At 44.8% G+C, this 19,613-nt stretch overlaps 1 protein-coding gene across 2 annotated transcripts in view; it reads right to left on the bottom strand.

The window, feature by feature from the left end:
- The window catches only part of ALDH1A3 (aldehyde dehydrogenase 1 family member A3), a 52,910-nt gene that overhangs the window by 24,984 nt on the left and 8,313 nt on the right, over window positions 1-19,613 (bottom strand). For both annotated transcript variants that reach the window (XM_038420143.2, XM_043494560.1), the window contains exons 3-5: window positions 11,642-11,782; window positions 7,285-7,414; window positions 5,522-5,583 (exon numbers count right to left, since the gene is read on the bottom strand). In XM_038420143.2, coding sequence (XP_038276071.1) covers window positions 5,522-5,583; window positions 7,285-7,414; window positions 11,642-11,782 — 333 coding nt within the window. The remainder of the gene's footprint in view (window positions 1-5,521; window positions 5,584-7,284; window positions 7,415-11,641; window positions 11,783-19,613) is intronic.

The following is a 19,613-nucleotide window of genomic DNA, read 5'->3' as shown; positions in this document are numbered from 1 at the left end:
GTTCTCTTACTCAGACAGCTATGGAAGAAGTTTTAATGCGTTGGAGATTGGTGAAGCACACAGAGACTTTATAAGCTGTAATTAGGACAGACAAATAGAACTAAAATAGAAGAGTCAATATACGTAAGTATAAGTACCATAGTTTGCTGTATTGTACATACTTACAGCCTCTGGAGGCCATTAGAAGTGAAGCTGGAAAGAAAAGTAATTGGAGAAACTCATAAGTGGAGCTGCCATTCTGGGCTGCCACCTACTTTGTCACTCCGATATCCCAACTAAAAGTTGGATTTGTACCTTATTTTATACCTCAGACCTCCTTCCCCTGCATATCCACACACCAGAGGACCATAATTGACTGAATCCCGGCCCCATATCCAGTGATGGCTGTCAAGGAAACCACAATTGGAGTTCTGATTTCCTGACATAGCTATTTGAAGCAATACATTTCCCAATATGTTAACCTCATGGCTACACATTATAACTCTCCAAATAATTCCATTGGATTTGTTTTTTTGTGGTTAGTTTATTACAAAGCACTTATTACTTAATTTTATAACCCTAGATTAAGCACTTACTCTTAGGCCTCAACTGGAGTACTGTGTCCCGTTCTGGGCCCCACATTTCAGAAAAAGATGTGGACAAACTGAAGAAAGTCCAGAGAAGAGCAACAAAAATGATTAAAGGTCTAGAAAACATGACCTATGAGGGGAAACTGAAAAAATTGGGTTTATTGGACAAGAGAAGACTGAGAGGGGACATAACAGTTTTCAAGTACATAAAAAGATTGTTACAAGGAAGAGGGAGAAAAATTGTTCTTAACCTCTGAGGTAAGGACAAGAAGCAATGGGCTTAAATTGCAGCAAAGGCAGTTTAGGTTGGACATTAGGAAAAACTTCCTAACTGTCAGAGTGGTTAAGCACTAGAATAAATTGCCTAGGGGGGTTGTGGAATCTCAGTCACTGGAAATTTTTAAAGAGCAGGTTAGACAAACACCTGTCAGGGATGGTCTAGATAACAACTTAGTCCTGCCATGAGTGGAGGGGACTGGACTAGATGATATCTCAAGGTCCCTTCCAGTCCTATGATTCTATAACTGTTAGGCCTCTGCTAACTACCCGCTACTTAATCTAACAATACTTAAATTAACAAAGTTAATAGACTTTACTAGGCCTCAACTTATTGAAAAGCCTATCTCAAATATTAATATTTTATGTTTCCCTACTCGCATTACAGCACTAGCAGCTTTCATTTTACTATCTTAAAGCATTTTAATAGGCCTTAGCATAGGATATATAATTTGATCTTGCAATCTAAGATCAGATCAATGCTTACAGGTCAACAGAAACACTTCTTCCAAAAGATTATGGACTTTCCTTGGAATCAAAATATCATTGGCAGCTCTTAATTTAATTCTCCTCTGAGCTGCAAAGTGTTGTCCATAACACAACTTCATTCTTCCCAAGAACCTCAGATCTTACTTCGCAGAGATTTTCAGCTGTTAGCTGAACTGCTGAGAAAGACTGGCCCTGTGTCTGGAATCAGCTCCTCTCTGTAATATCACAGATGGACAATGTGCAAATGTGATAGTTCTATGGAATGAAGCTGTTTATTGAAACAGTCTTGTCCTTTCTGGTATGATTGGATGAGAAGCCAGAAACTACAAAATCATTCGTTTCTAGGTTCTGAACTATGAAACTAGAATAGACTGTTCAGTTTTCAAGATCCAGAGAATGTTAAAGTACTGCATTTAATTTTTACTTCTTTCCTTCTAATCAGTTTTCTTATTTAATTTGGACTTAGGAACCAACTCCTGTTGGTTTTCTCAGTGTTAAAAATGTTTTTCATGGTCATGGATTGGTGTATTTTTCTCTTGGAGTCTACACACTGAGTGGAAAAATCTAGCTCTGAGTGATAAATCAGTAAGGTCACTTGGTGTCACAGTGGATTTCTTCATTAAAAATAACACTGCTTTAAGGAGGATGGAAACTGGCCAACAGTAAGGAGATCTCTTGTTAGTCTCAAGTCAAGGGTCTTCTTTGTAAATATATGGAGGCAAGCCAGGCAGGAATCAAGAACTTCACAGTTAACAGAACAGTAATGTAACTTCTAAGATAAGACCTCTGGTATTCTAATCCATAACTCCAGACACAAAGCAGAATATTTAAATAATCTACTACAAGTGGTTCAACCTTTCCCATACTGGGACCCACTTTTCCACAACATGATGCCTCACCCAACCAACTGGGACCTTCTCCAATTTGGCAATTGAGAAGGACAACATGGCCATGATCCACTCCAACGCCTGTTGCCAACCCTCCCTGGAGGCCAGAATGCTCAAGGTTAGAACCCATTATTTAAAAATCAACACCTGAAAACCATACTGTGAAGGTGTGATCCAAACCTGCCAGGATCCCCCCCTACCCCAGAATGCTATTGTGCTGGTATAAGTGAAGAGACTAGCCAGAGAGCCAGACTTTGGACAAACCACCATGCAATAATACTTTAGCTCTTATAATCAGTAGATCTCAAAGTACTTTACAAAGGAGGTTGGTATAATTTGTAAATACAGGCTCGGGTGCTGACTTTCAGCTTTCCCCAAACACGCCCCGGCCTTGCTCTGCCTCTTCCTGCCCCGACTCCACCCCCTCTCCCCAGCACCTCCTGCCTGCTGCTGAACAGCTGATGTTGGCAGGTGGGAGCCGCTGGAGGGGAGCAGGAGGAGCTGATCAGTTGGTGGCTAGAGGGTGCTCAGCACCCACTCCCCCCCATGGGTGCTCCAGCCCCGGTGCACCCACGGAGTCGGCACCTCTGAACATAGGTGAGTCTCAGTACATTGGATTGATCATTAATCAAATCATTTAACACCACATAACTGACGTTGAGCTAAACAATCTCAAATGTACAGGGATTCTGTCCAGATATTTTAAAATAAAATAAATAAAAGGTTTTACAGAAGCAAATATGAATACAGATGCTACTGAAATCAAGGGAATTACACTCCAGAATGGATAGTGGCCTTGTTTTTTTATTATGACATTTTCCTTAAAGTGGAACAATATGCCTCAGAGTGCACAGAGTCATATCAGCCTGGATAACGATTACATTTGCAGTTTAAGCCCAATATTTGTGTATAATTCCTCAGATTAAATAGCAACAATATAGATAGAATCTTGAGGTAGCATCTGCTCAGTTCTTTCCCCCTCCCCACGATATGGTGGCTTGCCAAACCTCCTGCCTGAAAATAGCCACAACAGAATTTTCGAAGGGGCGTAAATCCAAAAAAGCATCTGCCAACAGTCAGGTCCATTTGGAGGATGGAAATGGAGGCATTTAAATCAGCGGTCAATGCAAGCTGGAGCTTGCTAAGTGTATGAACAAGATTGTAGGATGGGGCTGGCTGTGGATTCGATGACCCAAGAGGGCCTTTTCAGTCTTATGCCCCTACTGCAAAAACACTTGAGAGTCTCAACTTCATTGGACTCGAGTCACTCAAATGCAGCACACAGTCACAAAACAACAATGCTCGGTTACCTCAACCAGCAAGGCTCTGTAAAACAGCGTGAGACAGCCTTCATTCCCAAGCCAAACTGTCTCCGCATGTCAATCTATCCTCTACAGGACGCTCATCTATACCATCTTCCATTCTCTCTGCAGTCACCTCTATCAGGCAAAACACAACAACAACACAAACAAACAAACAGCCCATTCAACTTCAAGATCTAGGTCAGAAGTCAGTCACAAGGGACCCAATCCTGTTCCCACTGAAGTTAGAAGCAAAAAACGTCCATTGACATTAATGCAAACTGGATCAGGCTCAAAAAGTCTCCAGCGTCCCAGCAAAAACACGGAATTGTTTTAGACTTTGGTATAGTCTGGTTCACCCTCCACAACACTGGCCCGAGATCTTTCTCTGACCTTCCCCAACAGACTCTCACAGCAAAGTAGCTTACACATACTCTGCCTCTAACACAGATGTTCAAAGCACTTTACAACCATTAGGGCTCCTCAACAGCTGTAAAGTCCAGCTGCCTATTTAAATTAAGCAAATACCACTTGCTGAAGAACTGAGGAATTCCAAGTACTAGCCAGAGTTTCTCAGCGTCAGAAACAAACCCACCAAGAGAAGAAAAAAAAAAAAAAAAAAACAGTATTAATCAGTTATAAAACCAAACTATGGGACAAGGAAAAACTAATAAATGACAATTTAAAACTAAAAAAACCCACAATGCCTCAGAGCCAGTCAGCAACCATAACTATCAGGACAACTAGCTTGCAACCAGTAAGAGTCAGTAAGAAAAGGCTCAAGAGATAAGAATAGCAGATGATCATGGATTGGTCACTGGTGACTCTAGTGTAAGAGCCATATGGGAGATGGACACTCGATCTTGAGACCCAGCCTTCTATGCCAGAGAGCTGTTTGGAATGCCATAGGCCAATTCCTTCTGAGGAGTCAAGAATCATCATCATCAGGCTCCAAAGGAAATGCCCTCCAGTCCAGCCTCCTCGTCTAGGAGGGTGTGATAGGGTGCATTTCCCCCGCACTGCTACTGCGAGGGTTAACTCCACTCTCTGGGCTGAAGATGCCACACCCCCGCGGCCCTGCTAGACATGCTCTGGCTAGAGACTAGGTATAAAAAGGAAGCTGCTTAGCTCATTCAGGGCTGACCACCAAAGAGAGGACGCCAGCTGCAAGCTCCAGCCCAGAAACCGCAGAAGCCCCAGAGAGCGGAAGCCAGGGATGCTGAGACTCTGGAGGACACTCAATGCATGGTGGAGTTGTTGGGAGCTGCACTGACCGAGGAACCCAGGGACTAAGGCAACGCTGGGACCGTGGCATCAGGAACCGGGTAGGAAGTAGCTCAGGAAGACTAGTTCTGTTGCCGAGTGGAATCAACATATTTTGGATGGATTCCCCAGTGACGGGCATACTTGCCACTGACCGAGCCCTGAGCTGGGACCTGGTGAAGCAGGGAGGGCCTGGGCCCTCCTACCAGGCTGCCACCCACCCTGGGGTGGTGGCCCACTCCTCTGACAGGCCACTAGATCACATAGCCCCATGGAAGGGGCAGTTATACTGCCTCTGGCCACCAGCCCACACAGCCCCGAGAGAGGGCGAACTTGCTGATCCTTGCCAGGTGGCCACACCGACTCCGATGACCACTAGGAAATACACCCCAGTCAAACTATGAAGCCATAGTGACTTGGGACATTGGGTCCCACAGCCCTGTGGTAAGGGGCCCATCACCCTGACTCTGGCCATTGGGCCACACAACCTTGAGAGAGCGTGCGGCCATATTGATTTTTACTGTTAGTCCACACAACTCCAAGACAAGGGGTGGCCATAAGGACATGACCGTGAGGAAGTAATTACCCTGCCCCAAGAGGGGACAGGGTGCACTTGCCCCACGACAGAGGGCAATGGCTGTAATGCTGTGGGGGGCATGCATATATTTGTAAATAGAGGGGATCCTCAGGGTACGAGCACCTCTTGGCTAAAAACATTAGCTAGTCTTATACTTACTGGAGTTATAGCCCCACAGACACCCATCGGTTCGTGCCTAGTGAAACAGACAACGTTTTCATCTGCAAAACAAAAACCAAAAATGTGTACAGGATCAAAGCCAATATTGTGACATACCTGCATGTACTGCACTTGTGGGGGGTTGAATAGTGGAAACAATATAAAATGATATAAACAACAAAACAATGAGGCAGAATGAATATAAACGAGTTATATGAGGTGAAGCTAATCTGAGAAGATTGTAGAGTCACCCATTCTATCCCACACCCAGGCAAGGTGCTCTTCAAGAAGGAAGAAAGTTATTCAACAGGATACATCACAGAACAATTCAGATCTGCGATATACAGAGGGCCAAGTGCTGTTCTAATTCAGACTGGTATAACCCTTTGAAATCCACTGACTTGCAACACATCAATTCCACTGGGTCAGTTCCTCCCTTACACTTGCTCCTGCTGCTCAGACACGTTCAGTTGGAGTAATTCTTCATTTCAGTGACGAATAAAAGAAAATGAATTCAACACTTTTATGATTTTTAGTTTTGGTGGGGTGGGGGGGAGAAACAGGTTTATTTCTTAGGGAAAAATTCCAACAAAGTTTTATGACAGATTCCCACAAGAAATATTTAAACAATACAAAAATCAAGTTTTGTTTTGATTCAGTTAGAATCATTTCATTTCTGATAACAAACAAAAAAACAAAAAAAAGAAGACTATTTTAGTGTTGAAATTTCCTGTCAGAAGATGTAATAAAACCATTTGCCCACTAGAACTTTTGCTTTTTATGAAGCTCCAGGTTTGGGGGGGGGGGGGGGAAGGGGGTCTCTAGTTATTATGCACTTTGAAAGTGATCTCCATAGAGAGCAGTTCTGCAAATTAAACTGAGCTTGGGTGACAGAAATATCTGATTTGACATAGGCTTGGACTCTGCTACCCTTAAATCAATGCTGACTGGCGGGGGGCAAGGAGTGCAGTCCTTCACAGCTACCAGAAGGAGCCGGTCTTTAACCTTTGTCCGTGGTGCTCTTTCCTTCATAGACCACCAGCTATCATTAGGGCAAAGGAAAGGAGCAGGCTGCTGACTTTCAATTAGCTGTTCACTGACTTTGTGCAAACACCCTTGTTATCTTAAGCCACCTGTCATTTCCCAAGGCCACACCTGTGCTCACACATGAGCAGATAGATTCTTCCCTAAGTTACTCACACTAAATCCATTGGCGTGGGTGTAATGAAGTACAGAATTGTGCACAAATCCTGGGAGAGGAGTTTTAAAAAGTGCTGCAAGTGTTTAGAAATAAATTAAATACCCCTACAAACTAGAGCTTGACCGAACCCACAGGAACTGAATGTCTGCCATGTACTTGGATTACTGACAGATCTGAGCTAGCAGATCTGGCCTCTCTCCAATAAACCTAATTTAACCAACAACAAAGAAGGTACTCAAAAATATCCTTTGAGCTTTGATTTCCAATGCACTCTCACCAGCAGTGAAATCTTTAGTTTCAGTGAAACTGGATGCACAATAACCAGGGATAGAATTCTCATAAAAGTCTATAGGGCAATTCCAAAACTCAGGGAGGAATATAATCTTCCATTAAATTCTATGGCCTTTCCATAAGGGAAAAAAGGCATAAAGTAATTTGTGGGGTGGGAGGGAAGGATGATTTTTTTCAGAAGAGAAACTCCTTAAACTGATTCTGTCTCAATGTACTTGATATCACAGACTGAAGGAGCTTTTAAAGGTGAACATGGAATGGTTCAACTTACCCACTGGGATAGTTCTGCCTTGGATTTTATCAGCCCACCCAGCATAATATCTAAGTGTCTTTATACAGCCTTCCAAGTCAATGAAGAAGGCATGAAGAAAAGGTTTCCCTGTGTCCATTGTTTCCAAGGTCTGAAACAACAAATCACATGCATGGTTATATACTGCTTAATAATTATTGGGGTGGGGGGGTTGTTTTTAAAAGATTCTAGACAAAAAATTTTCTGCAATCTACAAGGTTTATCTTTCTCCCACCCTGGAGAGGGTGGTCTCTTCCCCCCTCTTCCCCCCTCCCCCGCACCATGGATGATGGGATGGATTGCATCCTCCGCAAGTTTGCAGATGACACCTAGCTGGGGTGGGGGAGAAAGAGGTAGATATGCTGGAGGGAAGGCATAGGGTACAGAGTGACCTAGACAAATTGGAGGATTGGGCCAAAAGAAATCTGAGGAGATTCAACAAGGACAAGTGCGGAGTCCTGCACATAGGATGGAAGAATCCCATGCCCTGCTACAAGCTAGGGACCGACTGGCTAAATGGCAGTTCTGCAGAACAGGACCTGGGAATTGTAGTAGATGAGAAGCTGGATATGAGAGTCAGCTGTGTGCCCTTGTTGCCAAGAAGGCTAACAGCATATTGGGCTGCATTAGTAGGAGCACTGCCAGCAGATTGAGGGAAGTGATTATTCCCCTTTATTTGGCACTGGTGAGGCCACATCCAGAGTGGTGTGTCCAGTTTTGGGCTCCCCCACTACAGAAAGGATGTGGAAAAATTGGAGAGAGTCCAGTAGAGGGCAACAAAAATGATTGGGGGGGGACACACATGATTTATGAGGTGAGGCTGAGGGAATTGGGCTTATTTAGTCTGCAGAAGAGAAGGGCAGTGGAGGGGGGGAAGGGAGGATTTGATAGCAGCCTTCAGCTACCTGAAGGGGAGATTCCAAAGAGGATGGAGCTAGGCTGTTCTCAGGGGTGGCAGATGACAGAACGAGGAGAAATGGTCTCCCTCGCTGCAACTTGAGGTCTAGGTTGGATATTAGGAAACTATTTCACTAGGAGGAAGGTGAAACACTGGAATGGGTTATCTGTAGAGGTTTAAGACCTTGACAAAGCCCTGGATGGGATGATTTAGTTGGGGATTGGTCCTGCTTTGAGCAGGGGGTTGGACTAGATGACCTCCTGAGGTCTCTTCTAACCCTAATCTTCTATGATATTCTGTTGCAGACCTGGATTTTTCCTAAGTTCAGGGATGTGCAGAACTGGGGTTTTGGTTGTCATCATTCTTGAGATTTGAGTCAACCGTGAAGACTAGTCAATGAGGTTGCCCCAGGAAAAGCCTCAACTCAACTCACCACAGCAAGTTGTCATATCCTTAACTCTAAGCACGCGGCTGAGCCCATCGCTATTCACCGCAGCACTTAAGTATGTGTTTAATTGTTAAGCATGTGCTTAAGTCCCAATGACCACAAGACTTAAGCATGTTCTGAAGTGCAGTGCTAGGTAGAGGTGGATTTCAGCCTGTGCTTAAAGCTAAGCACAAGCTCTAGTGTTGTGCTGAATCAGGGCCAATATGAACACACAGTTTGGCCTGAGTACAGATACAAGCCCTCCTGGAGTTCAGGGATGTTGGATATGTTTTTAGTTTAGCCCCACATCCAAGTTAGAGAAGAGAATCCCACAGAAATCAGTGGAAGTCTCTCCACTGACTATCGGGTTGTGGAGCAGGTCCTCCTTCCTGACTGACCACGAGGCTTCATTCTTCAAGACCAGGACGTTGTTGCAAAATGGTATTCTCTCTTTTCAGTGTAAAGAAGAGTGTCCAAATTCACACAGCATCACATCCTACTTGAAGTTTAATTTTGCGAGCAGCATGTTCATGAAAAGCATGCCCAATGATGCATTTTAAGTTCTGAACTAAAAGCAGCAGGAAGCACTTACTCTCCGCCACCTTTTTATATATACATTTTTTTAAAAGTAACTGGCAAATTAACAAGAATTGGATGTGCACCCTCTTTGCTCCTCTGAATGTATAGAAAAGGTCAAGAGATTTCTGTGCATATGTTTTTACATTGTCTAACCTGGAAGACTCCATGACAGCATCTCAAGAGTAAAGACTGAAAAAGTGGAGAAGGAAAATTTTAACAGTTTAAAAGAACTGTTTGTATTAACACACATTTAATATCAATCGCCAGTTGACGGTTTGGAGAAATTCTTGTTAAATCTCTTTCAGCTAAAATGTGAGAACTAACAGACATCCTCTGAAATCCCATCAAATTCTTTGGCAAACAAAGACGACCAGACAGGACATTCCTATATTGAAGGTTAAAAACAAGCAGAAAAAATTTGTCCATTGGAAAGAAAAAGGGGCACAAGGCCAACTTTTAAAAAAAATTTGTTGGTTACTGAGATCTAAACACTCTAATTTCTGGGAAAATTTGAGCCAGAACTTTGCAGCTTCGGCCCAAAGTTAATTTTTGCTTTTTTAAAAAAAGATGACAAAAGGTCACATCCAAATGAACTGGTGTCTCACCTTCTGGTCCCATATCACACAGCCATCACTACGTCTAGCATCACTCACTTCTCTATCTGGCAGAGGCACTAGAAGTAGGTCAGGATAGAACTGCATGGACCAAGCTTCCTGGGGGAACCAGATTAGGAAGAGGGAGGAGTTGCAATACACAATGCAGGTGCATTGGTTCTGTGAGCAGTCAAGTCACAGTGGAATAATTTTTATGAAGAGCCAGAGGAACAGATGGATGTTTTGTGAATAACTCAAATCTTCACACACATCTTTTTGCCATTTATTTCAATTGCTATAAGGAAGTTAAATCCTTTAGATAGTCCATTTGATGTTGTTTACTGCAAATCAGTCATGTTTTATTGTTGCCATTGTCACTTGTCCCCTTTAATGTTCTGATGAGTAGAACACCCAAGTCAGGGATGGCACAGACCTATTTAGATCATCCTTTGGGAACAATCTTGCATTGGCAACTCTGTATCTTTGTTATTCTCTTCAGGTTTCTTTATTTAATCGTCTGTAGAATTCAATGAGTTGACCTAGTGATTATAGATCCTTTTAGCCTTAGCCAGTTGTCTTTGCCTGCTAGTTTTAAACAGGGTGTGGTTATTTGCTCATTTTGTTCTAGGACTTCATTTATTTAAATATTTATTCAACACCATAGGCAAGAACATTAAATTCAAGTAGGGATATGATCTTTTTTTATATCAGTAACTCAAAGATAACACACGACACAGACATCTCTGATGCACGACCTAAACTCTCTTAAATGAGGAAATTGAATTCACCCCTGGCACCAATGTTGTTAAGCCAAGGATGAACATGACTGCCCATGGGTGCCACCACCTCCCATGAATCCACTCTGTGGATGCAGGCCCTGATGGCCCCTTTCTGCAGCCTTTACTCACGTTGGCCTCAGTTTTGCCCAGCCTAGTCTAAACAAGTCAGTTGCCCTATGAAGTCAATGTCACTTAAACACCTGTCTAAAGTTATGTGTGCTTTGTTAAATTGCAATAGACTGCTAAACGATCACCACAGAGGCAGTCCAAAGACAATGCTTATATGGCTCCATGGCTTTCTGGCTCAAGCTCTCTTTTTTTTTTTTTTTTTTTTTTTTTTTTTTTTAAAAGGTTTAGCAAACACCACCTAGTAGTTTAAAACCACGTTCCTCACAGAGTATAAGCAGCATTAAGCGTTAAGCATCCTTTGTCCCCCTACCCCCCAAGCTAGACCACCACCAACTGTACTTCACCAAGTGGACTCGGGGCTGGGGGAGGATACGGCAAAAAGAAATGAGTTAAGAAGGTGAGGCTTCGCTGCTGTCGTTCCCCGACAAGCCCATTGATTTGGAAAGGTTTCCTAGCCTCCCATTGCATGGGACATGGAGATCAAACGGTGGGAGGAGAGGCAGCTTTTCCAAGTCAGCAGTCAGCCAGGGGGATTTCCCCACTCATGGTATGTGGGCATTGGAGCGGGGGGGTGGAGGGGCACTATTCAAGCTTGAAGGGGGAGGTAGGCTTCACCTGCAATGCTAAAGATCTAGGGTGACCTCATCCAGAGCACTGAAAAGAATGATGGATTTGGAATTTTTCTTTTTAAGAAGGCAGAGATGCCCTTAAACAGCTATCTCAAAAATCAGTGACTTATTATTATTAAAAAGTCCATCTATCCAAATGTTACTAAACCAAGCTGGGAGCTTAGGAAACGAAAGATTCCCCTTTCAAACAAACTAAGCACAAGCTACAAACAGCCCCAGATCTCCAGAGCAGTCAGAGGGACAGAATTAAGTAGTCAGTCAATTGCTTCTGGTTTATCATCGCTCCCCCACCACGTTTCACTTACCGCCAAAATGACTCTGTCTCGCTCGATGAGATCGGCTAGTTTGTGGAGGAGCCTTCCTCTGCTTAAGGCGTCCATTTGTCTCCAGAGAGATCCTCTCTGGAATGCTGCTTTTGCTGCCTCTACTGCCTTATCTACATCGGGCTGAAGCAACCAAACACACACATGAAATATTCCGGTTAGAGAGAGAGAGAGAGAAATTGCATAGTGCTATGAACAGCTCCTAAGCAGGTTGCTTCCTAGGCGGTGTCCTGCAGAGCCTGCCTACTGCAATATTGAATCATCTGCTAAGAGAGTCTGCTGTTTTGCTGCTGAACGTAGGTCAGATCTTGCTAGGTTTCAAGCAGCTTCAGACTCTGGTAGGATTTGACCTTGCCGGATAGGAACCTCAATTCAGATTTTGCAGAGCCAATCAGATCTTTCAGGGTAAGTCGTGACCTTTATGGAATTGGATGAGGCTTCACAGACGTATATAAATTTTTAACCTATTTTCATTCAAGCCCCTATATTTTCTTATCTACATACTTTGTTGGCAAGAGTGAAAAAGTGTGCCCAGTCCTAGTGGAGAACAGGCAAGACTTTCATTGATCTCAGTGGCAGCAAGACTGGCCTGGTGCATTCCCAAGCCAAATCTGGATGGATCAATATTTTTAAAACAAAGATGATATATTCAGAGTATGGATATCATCATGGGTTTTAGCCCAGGGAACAGTTACAGCTCACAGACCTCACTGGACAATCCCAGTTTTCCCTTGTAAATCCATAATCAAACGTGTCAATAACAGTTTTAATTCACAAAATTCACTTAGATCCTAGACAGCATTTTCAGAAGAACCATGTGTCCCCCTTTATGGAGGGCTACTAGTGTTTTTAGCTCAATGCTATGGCCCTAACCCTCAAATGATGCAAATCAGCGTAGCTCCACTGAAGTCAATTTCCAGCCAGGGATAGGGCCCCATGACCATAAATATGTTTTTTGTTGTACCACAGGCTGCTACATTTACTTACACAAGATGTTGCTGTGGATTACTCACATGAGTGAAGTGTCCCTACATATACCTTATGTATTTAATCTGGTCAAGATATGCCCCAGCAATTTTTCCCCTCTAAATGTACACTGATATTTTTTAGACAGGGTGAAATCTGGGCCTCGCTGAAACCAATAAGAGTTTTGCTGACAACTTAAATGGAGCCAGAATTTCACCCCAAGTGTATGTTTTATGGACACTGCCGCCGGTCTTTGGAAGGAATTCCACCCTGTGCAAGATCTTCTAGAACACATCTTGTCTTCTTCTCCAAGATTATTCTAACTCTGTGAAACTACGCAATCCTCTAGTATGGGAGACCACAGCAAGGTGGACCTATCCTAGAACATATTGAATGCCAACAAGAAATGACACCTTACTAAGGACAGACACTTTCAAGGGAGAAGTGGGTCACGGAAGAGTGCTACAGAAAAACACAACTGGTGATTAATTACACCGGAAGGTTTATAGACAAAGCAACAAACTACCAGCAGCCAAATCACATTGTTATTTAATGTCCTTGGACAAGCTGCCTCCTATATACACCCCCACCAACACCACCTCAGGGAAGTCCTACAAGCAGTCCCCCCCCCCCACAACCCGCTTTTGTCCATTCACAGCCATTCTTGGGTCCTGTTGTATTAAATGAACAAGCATTCAAAATAAAGTTCTCCAGTCCCACCACATGTCCATCCATTTAACCCTTCGCTCCCAGGCCTTTCTTGCCTGTAGTCTCACCCCAAGCTTCTCTGCTGGAGCTTACTTGTTTCCAACAGCCTCTGATCTCCCTGGGCACCCTCCCTCTCTATAGCTTCCTGAGGCTGGTTACAGGGGAATCAGAGTTCAGATACGCCTCCTTAATAACGAGGCTGGATCGTCCCCAGGCCTCTAGTTCTAAAGAGCTAGCCATCCTGTTACAAGCACACCTACTTATTCCAGGTCTTCAACGGGTTACATGGTATTTAATCAGCCTATTTGTACAAGCAGCTGCAAACAGAACCCCACCCTTGTCAGAAGGGCATTGGCTACGCTACTGTCTGATAGAAGCTAGTGCATTTGGGCACCCAGTTACCTTGGACATCCCAGGCTATTTTTTATCTCCACAACTATAGTAGGTTCTGTGAGACTGAAGTGTATGTGGGAGTGGGGGATGTCAGAGTGAATGCACACTGTAACTGGGTGGATGCATTGACAGACAGTAACAGGGCTCTGGAGTTACTGGCAAGATGCTGCCCTGAATTCACACAGGTTACATACAGGGCACAATTTGACATAACCGGTTTAATCTGAATCAACTCATTTGGCACCTGCCAATCAGAGCAGAAACCAGTGTCAAACCTCCCCACTTTTAAGAAGTCCTCAATTTCATGCTGAAATTAGGATTTGCAAGCCACGCCTGAAAGAAATATTTTAATGGTGAATCAGGTAGGACACAAAACATAATGAAGGCATCAGGTTTAAACACATTCCCTTTAAAAGCCGTTGTGGTTATCGTGATATGGAAGACCATTAGCACAGGTGATGCATGAGGCAGTACTACACCCATGCTGGCCAGGCCTGTGGGAAATGAAGTTACAAGGACTGCTCCTAGCTCTGTGAGTGCACAAATGGTAGGTCAGGCATGCTGCACAAGAGCCTTCCCACCAGCCTTGCACACTTGTGCAATGCACAGGCTTGTGATCACAGGGCCCCATGCACACCTGGGGCTTGATCCAACTCCTACTGATGTCAATGGGAATGGTTCCATTGGTTTCAATGGGAGTGGAGTCAAGCTCCAAGAACTGGGAGCTCTGGAGCTTACTGGGATAGCAATCACAGGTGTTTTGTTCACTCCCCCAGTGCTCCTAGTCACACTATCAGCTACCACTGGGCTAGTGCTTAAAGCCACAATCTAGACCCAAATGTGTATTTGCCTCATCCAGCAGAAAGGCACCAATGCACAAAATGAGAAAGAGACAGAGCTAATTCAGTACAGAACCCTGGCTGCTTTAGGGTGACCAGACAGCAAGTGTGAAAAATCAGAATGGGGGGGGAGGGGGAGGTAGTAGGAGCCTATATAAAAAAAAAGACCCAAAAACTGGGACTGTCTGTATAAAAAAATCAGGACATCTGGTCACCCTAGGCTGCTTACACACTGCACTCACAAGTAGGAGACACAAGCTAATTGATATGCAATATATTACTGAACATTCAAACTGTTACTAAAACTGGGTGGTTTCTTTAAAACAGCAAACATCCCTTCTGAATACCACAATTACCTCCCTGCAAAGGACATCTGAGACTCAGGAGTGGAGTATTTATAAGACTCAGTCCTGCCCTGGCTAGTGTAGGAAGAAGGAACAGAGATGCTGCCTGGTACATCCTCTGCAAAAGGAGACCTGCAAGCCAAAGCAGAAGTCCTAGGTGGTGGGAGGGCCATTAGTGCTTCTGAGTGGGAGCATCATGTGTCCCTCCCTACTGTTGGGTAGCACTTGCAGGTGATTGAAACATACTTGCTAGCCAGCTGGGATGCTAGATGTACTCCCTAATCTGCAGGCCACATCCTCTTGGGCTCCTGAGAGCTACATAAAGATCTTGTTCATTTCCTTTCATGGGACCATGGTTGGGGAAAGGCCCCCTTCCTGCACTAACTACCCTGTGTGCTAGCATCACAAAAGAAGTGACTTAGCCCTCATCTGCTTTGCAATTTTCCACTGAGATCATCATCATCACCACCACTAACAATCCAACCCTTTCCAGAAGTCATGCTAGGAGCAATCTTACAGAAGACAGCATTACTATGGACCATGACTGTTCTCCAAAACTGGGCATGTGGGCGACTCTGTGGTTAGCTATGTTCATTCCTATTCACTGCACTCCCAGATACCATACATGGTTTGGTGTTTTGCATAGTCATTATGCGTGCAAGCAGGAGAACTTCCCCAAAATACCTCAGTGGAAACGCCATACAATAAATGCACAACAAACTCAGCTACCCTCACATTAAGTGTCCGAGTTCAAACCAACAAAGACAAGGAAATTCTTAGGTAAGGCTGAAATTCCATTCGTGCCTAGTCATCATAGGGTGGATTAAGAAAGGGGTCAGAAGGTGCATGACAGTACACTGATGTTGCAATCCGTAGGCACGATGTGTGACATAAAGGACAGAGTCATAGCTATCCAGGTGCCAAGCATAAAACATGGTACAAAAAGGAGGGCCACACAAGACCTAACAATTCACAGAGTTTCAATCGGTGGGGGATTTATTTAGTATTGCACACACAAAACTACCTCAAGAGTGTTAGGGTTGCAAAGTCAAATGCTAAAAGGTTAGGAAACGCTAGAATTAAAGTTGCCTGTGAAACCTTAATTCAGCCCCCTTGTGTGAATGTGATTATGATACAGTCTCCAATTACATGATCATAGACTACTTTCTCCACAGGACCCTTATGGCTCTTGTCCCAGTCTAACCCTCTCTTCTCCTCCCCCCCCCCCCACCTCCTACTCAAACTCCAGGTCCAGCTCATCACCTGTGCATTAAAGTCAGGCCCCTTCCTCCTCCTCCTCTCTGCCAGGGCGCCAGCAGGTGGAACATTGAGTCCATTAGGAAGACAGTCCCCCAACTATTAGTTCCCAAGCCCAGTGCCACAGCAGCCCAGAGGAGCAATGGCAAAGAAAGTCCTGGTCAGCTCCAGGCTCTGTGAGGATAGCACATGTGCACTACGGCTAGTAGGCGAAGAGGGGATAGAGCATGCCCAGTGCAGATGGAATCTCCAGGGAATTCTGGTAAGTCTCTACTGATCATGGGCAAACAGATGGATAAATCTTTGGACACTTAAGTCAAATTTGGGCATTTCCACAGGAACAGCAACAGGCACATGCCTGAGACCAAGGTGACACCCCCCTGCCAAATGTCAAGTCCCTGTTTCAAAGCATGGAGTCACTAGAGCGTCTCAATGAAGCAGCATGAAGAATTTTGTTAACATGGGCAAAAACAATGTATTCTCCCTTCCAATCTCTCTCTCATAAATGGCTGAATCACCCCAAAAATATTCAGACGGAGGCCGACATTCAGCATGGAAAGTTTCAGCCCAAACAAACAGTCATCGTTGGACCAAGTTACAAGCAACTGAAAACGGGGCAGAGGGGCAACAATGGGAAACGCTGAGCCACTTTAACTACAGGCAGCACCACCAGCTCAGCCCGTAGTAAGTACCCATCCCTAAAATACAAGGATGGGTGGCATGGATGGAAACAGACACCCTTAAAATGCTTAAGAATCACAAACACAGGAAAGACTGACTCCTCTGGCCTGGCTGTGACGCATAAAGCCAGGGCATAGCATTGCAGGTTTTCCGCTCAAGGACGGAACTCAGCCATGTGCAGAAAGACAAAAAGCGAGGCACCCCTTGAGCACTCGACATTCACTCTTGCACACAGGACTATGCCAACCACAGGGAAACAGAGAATATTTTCTGTGATCGCACTGGAGGCAAACTGGGACAGATGGAGTATTTTACATGGAACTGGTCTGCCAGGTCAGGATGCAGAGTTCCAGGGCTGGTAGGATGGGTAACAGCCCTGCAAGCAGCACAATGACACAGCCTTAACATTAGTCAAATCAGTTATTCCCATGCCTGGTATCAACCCGACAGACATGAACACTCAGCCCTTATTTGCAGGCCAAGAAAAACTCCAGCAGAGCGTCACTGCCAGCTCCTCTTTCCTCACCCAGGATTTCCCTCTGACTGCAAGTAATTCCATTTTAATTTTGTAACTAAAGAAAAACAAAACCTTTGCTCCCAAGCGAATAACAAGTTGGCCATGTTTCAGCCCCACAGCATCGTCAGATTATTAGTTGCCAAATTCCCATCCCTCAAGCAAACAGGCATCTGAGGAGGGACTTACACTGAGGGCAAGGGAGATGGAATCCAGCTCCCACAATCTAGAGTCAGGGTGAGCAGCAGCCACATGGCAGCTTCTGTAGCGACAGCACCAGCGACTGCAGCCCCTACAAGAGTTTTAGCCACTGCAACTGTGTAGCTCCGGTCTCCTCAAGCCACCCCACTGAGAACGCTCCAGAGCCTGGTTCCACAGCATTCTTCGTTAACGACCCCAAGTCTGCCTGCATGAAACTCCCAGAGATCTAGGATGGGGGGATTAAACTGGGGCTGTGTTCATCTCAGGGGGTTCAGTTTGCACAAGACTCTTTGGTTCCAGGCCATGGGATTTGCAACCACTAACCTCAGAGTGTCATTTGTGGGTTCTAACAGACCCAAAATTGCAAAGCAAAGCTCAGGTGAATACACCCAGTTTGGCCTGTTTTGGGCCCCAAACACAAGTTTTTAAACTCACTCAGCCCCAACCCCAGCCTTGCCTACTGCCCCCTTCCCACTGTATACATACAGCAGGAGTGTCTGCATGTAGGATTTAGGGGATGCAAGGAGAGACTGTCTGGGTACAGCTAAAACACAATAAAAACCCACAGCACTGTGTTTCAGAGCCTGGGGCAATTGATTCTAGCTGTGGAGCTAAAAATTGCAATGTAGACCTCCCCCCCCCCACTTAGGAGGCCTCAGAACCCAGGTTGCAACTTGAGCCCAAAGGTCTACATGCAATTTTCAGTCTCACGACTCAAACCCCAGAAGCTCGAGTCAGTCGACTTGGGTCAGCCATGGCCGTGCTACTAGTCTTTTACACTGCAGTGTAGACATACCCTTTGTGGCCAGAATATAGTGCATTTGCCCCCCTGTATAGAGATTAGCTTGCACAACGGATATCCAGAGAAACTTCCAGACCTTCCACAGATTGATCCCTATAGGCCAGAGTCTCTCTCTCTCTCTGGAGAGCCCAGAGGTGGAAGTTTTCCAATGATAGTCCCATGAGCTAGAAGTTAAAATCTCTCCCTGGCACCCAGAAGAGAACCGAGTAATGAGGGCTCTCTCTGTAGGCGAGACATGAGGTGGTCTTTGTTTTGCTCAACAGGTTTAACAGAGGCATGAAAAGCAGGCCTGAAATACCCATGTAATGACTTTGTAACTACTCGAGGAGGCACTTAGCTATAGCGGAGCCACGATTTCTGCCTAGTAAAACAAAATTATCTCAGGATTAGCCTCAGCCCTCAGTTTATATGGTAATCATAATTAGATGCAATGATGTGCTATATAAAATTAGCCTATAATTACATGCAATTTCATGATATTATCTGGCCCTTTACAATTGCCTCCACTGCTGCATTGTCCATGGACAGTCCAAGTCTTCTGGACATCGCAGGCAGGAAGGCTTCTCCTTATTCCAAGGGGTTCTTCTCTCTGGATGTGGCTGCATTAAGCAGGTGACGAGCTTGCACCACTACCCAGCCTTGCCCTCTTCCCTCAGGCCGAGTCATAGACTCCACCTCATTGCCATATATAGCCAGGGTGGCCACCTGCCCAGGATCATTCCTTTTTTCCTGGAGGTAGCTTTCTGGGAAATCTGGAAGAGTGCTCAGTATACTGTACCAGCGCTCCGAAACATCCTGATTTTTTTGTACTGCAGAAGTGGCAACCCTGTTATAGCATTATGGTCCATGGGAACTTCATTGGGATGGACAGGGGCATTCTTCTAACAAAAAAACCTTTGGCCCTTCAGTTTTCCTGTCCTAGAGCTGTGGTGTGTAGCTTGACCACAGAGGTGAGGATACTCACTGTGCTTAAAGTGTTCCCCATCCCACTGCTGATAAAGAGGGGACGTCGTTCCACAACATGGGGGGGGCTCACCCTCTAAGAACGGTGATAGGAGAGCCTTCCAGTCATCAGATGGAAAAAGGCAAGTTCTTGGACCTGTCCTTCCCCCTACAGCACTTCCACAAGGCCCATGTTTGTGAAGAGTTGTGGTATAGGGAGAAGGCAGCCCTACTAGTGTCACTGACTCCAATCAGAGGTTTGTGTGCACAAGCAGGGCCAGATTAAGGTTATGAGCAACCTAAATCT

This window comes from Dermochelys coriacea, chromosome 10 (assembly GCF_009764565.3).
Source record: "Dermochelys coriacea isolate rDerCor1 chromosome 10, rDerCor1.pri.v4, whole genome shotgun sequence".
NCBI classification, from domain to species: domain Eukaryota; kingdom Metazoa; phylum Chordata; order Testudines; family Dermochelyidae; genus Dermochelys; species Dermochelys coriacea.
This window is presented reverse-complemented; position numbering and strand designations above follow the sequence as displayed.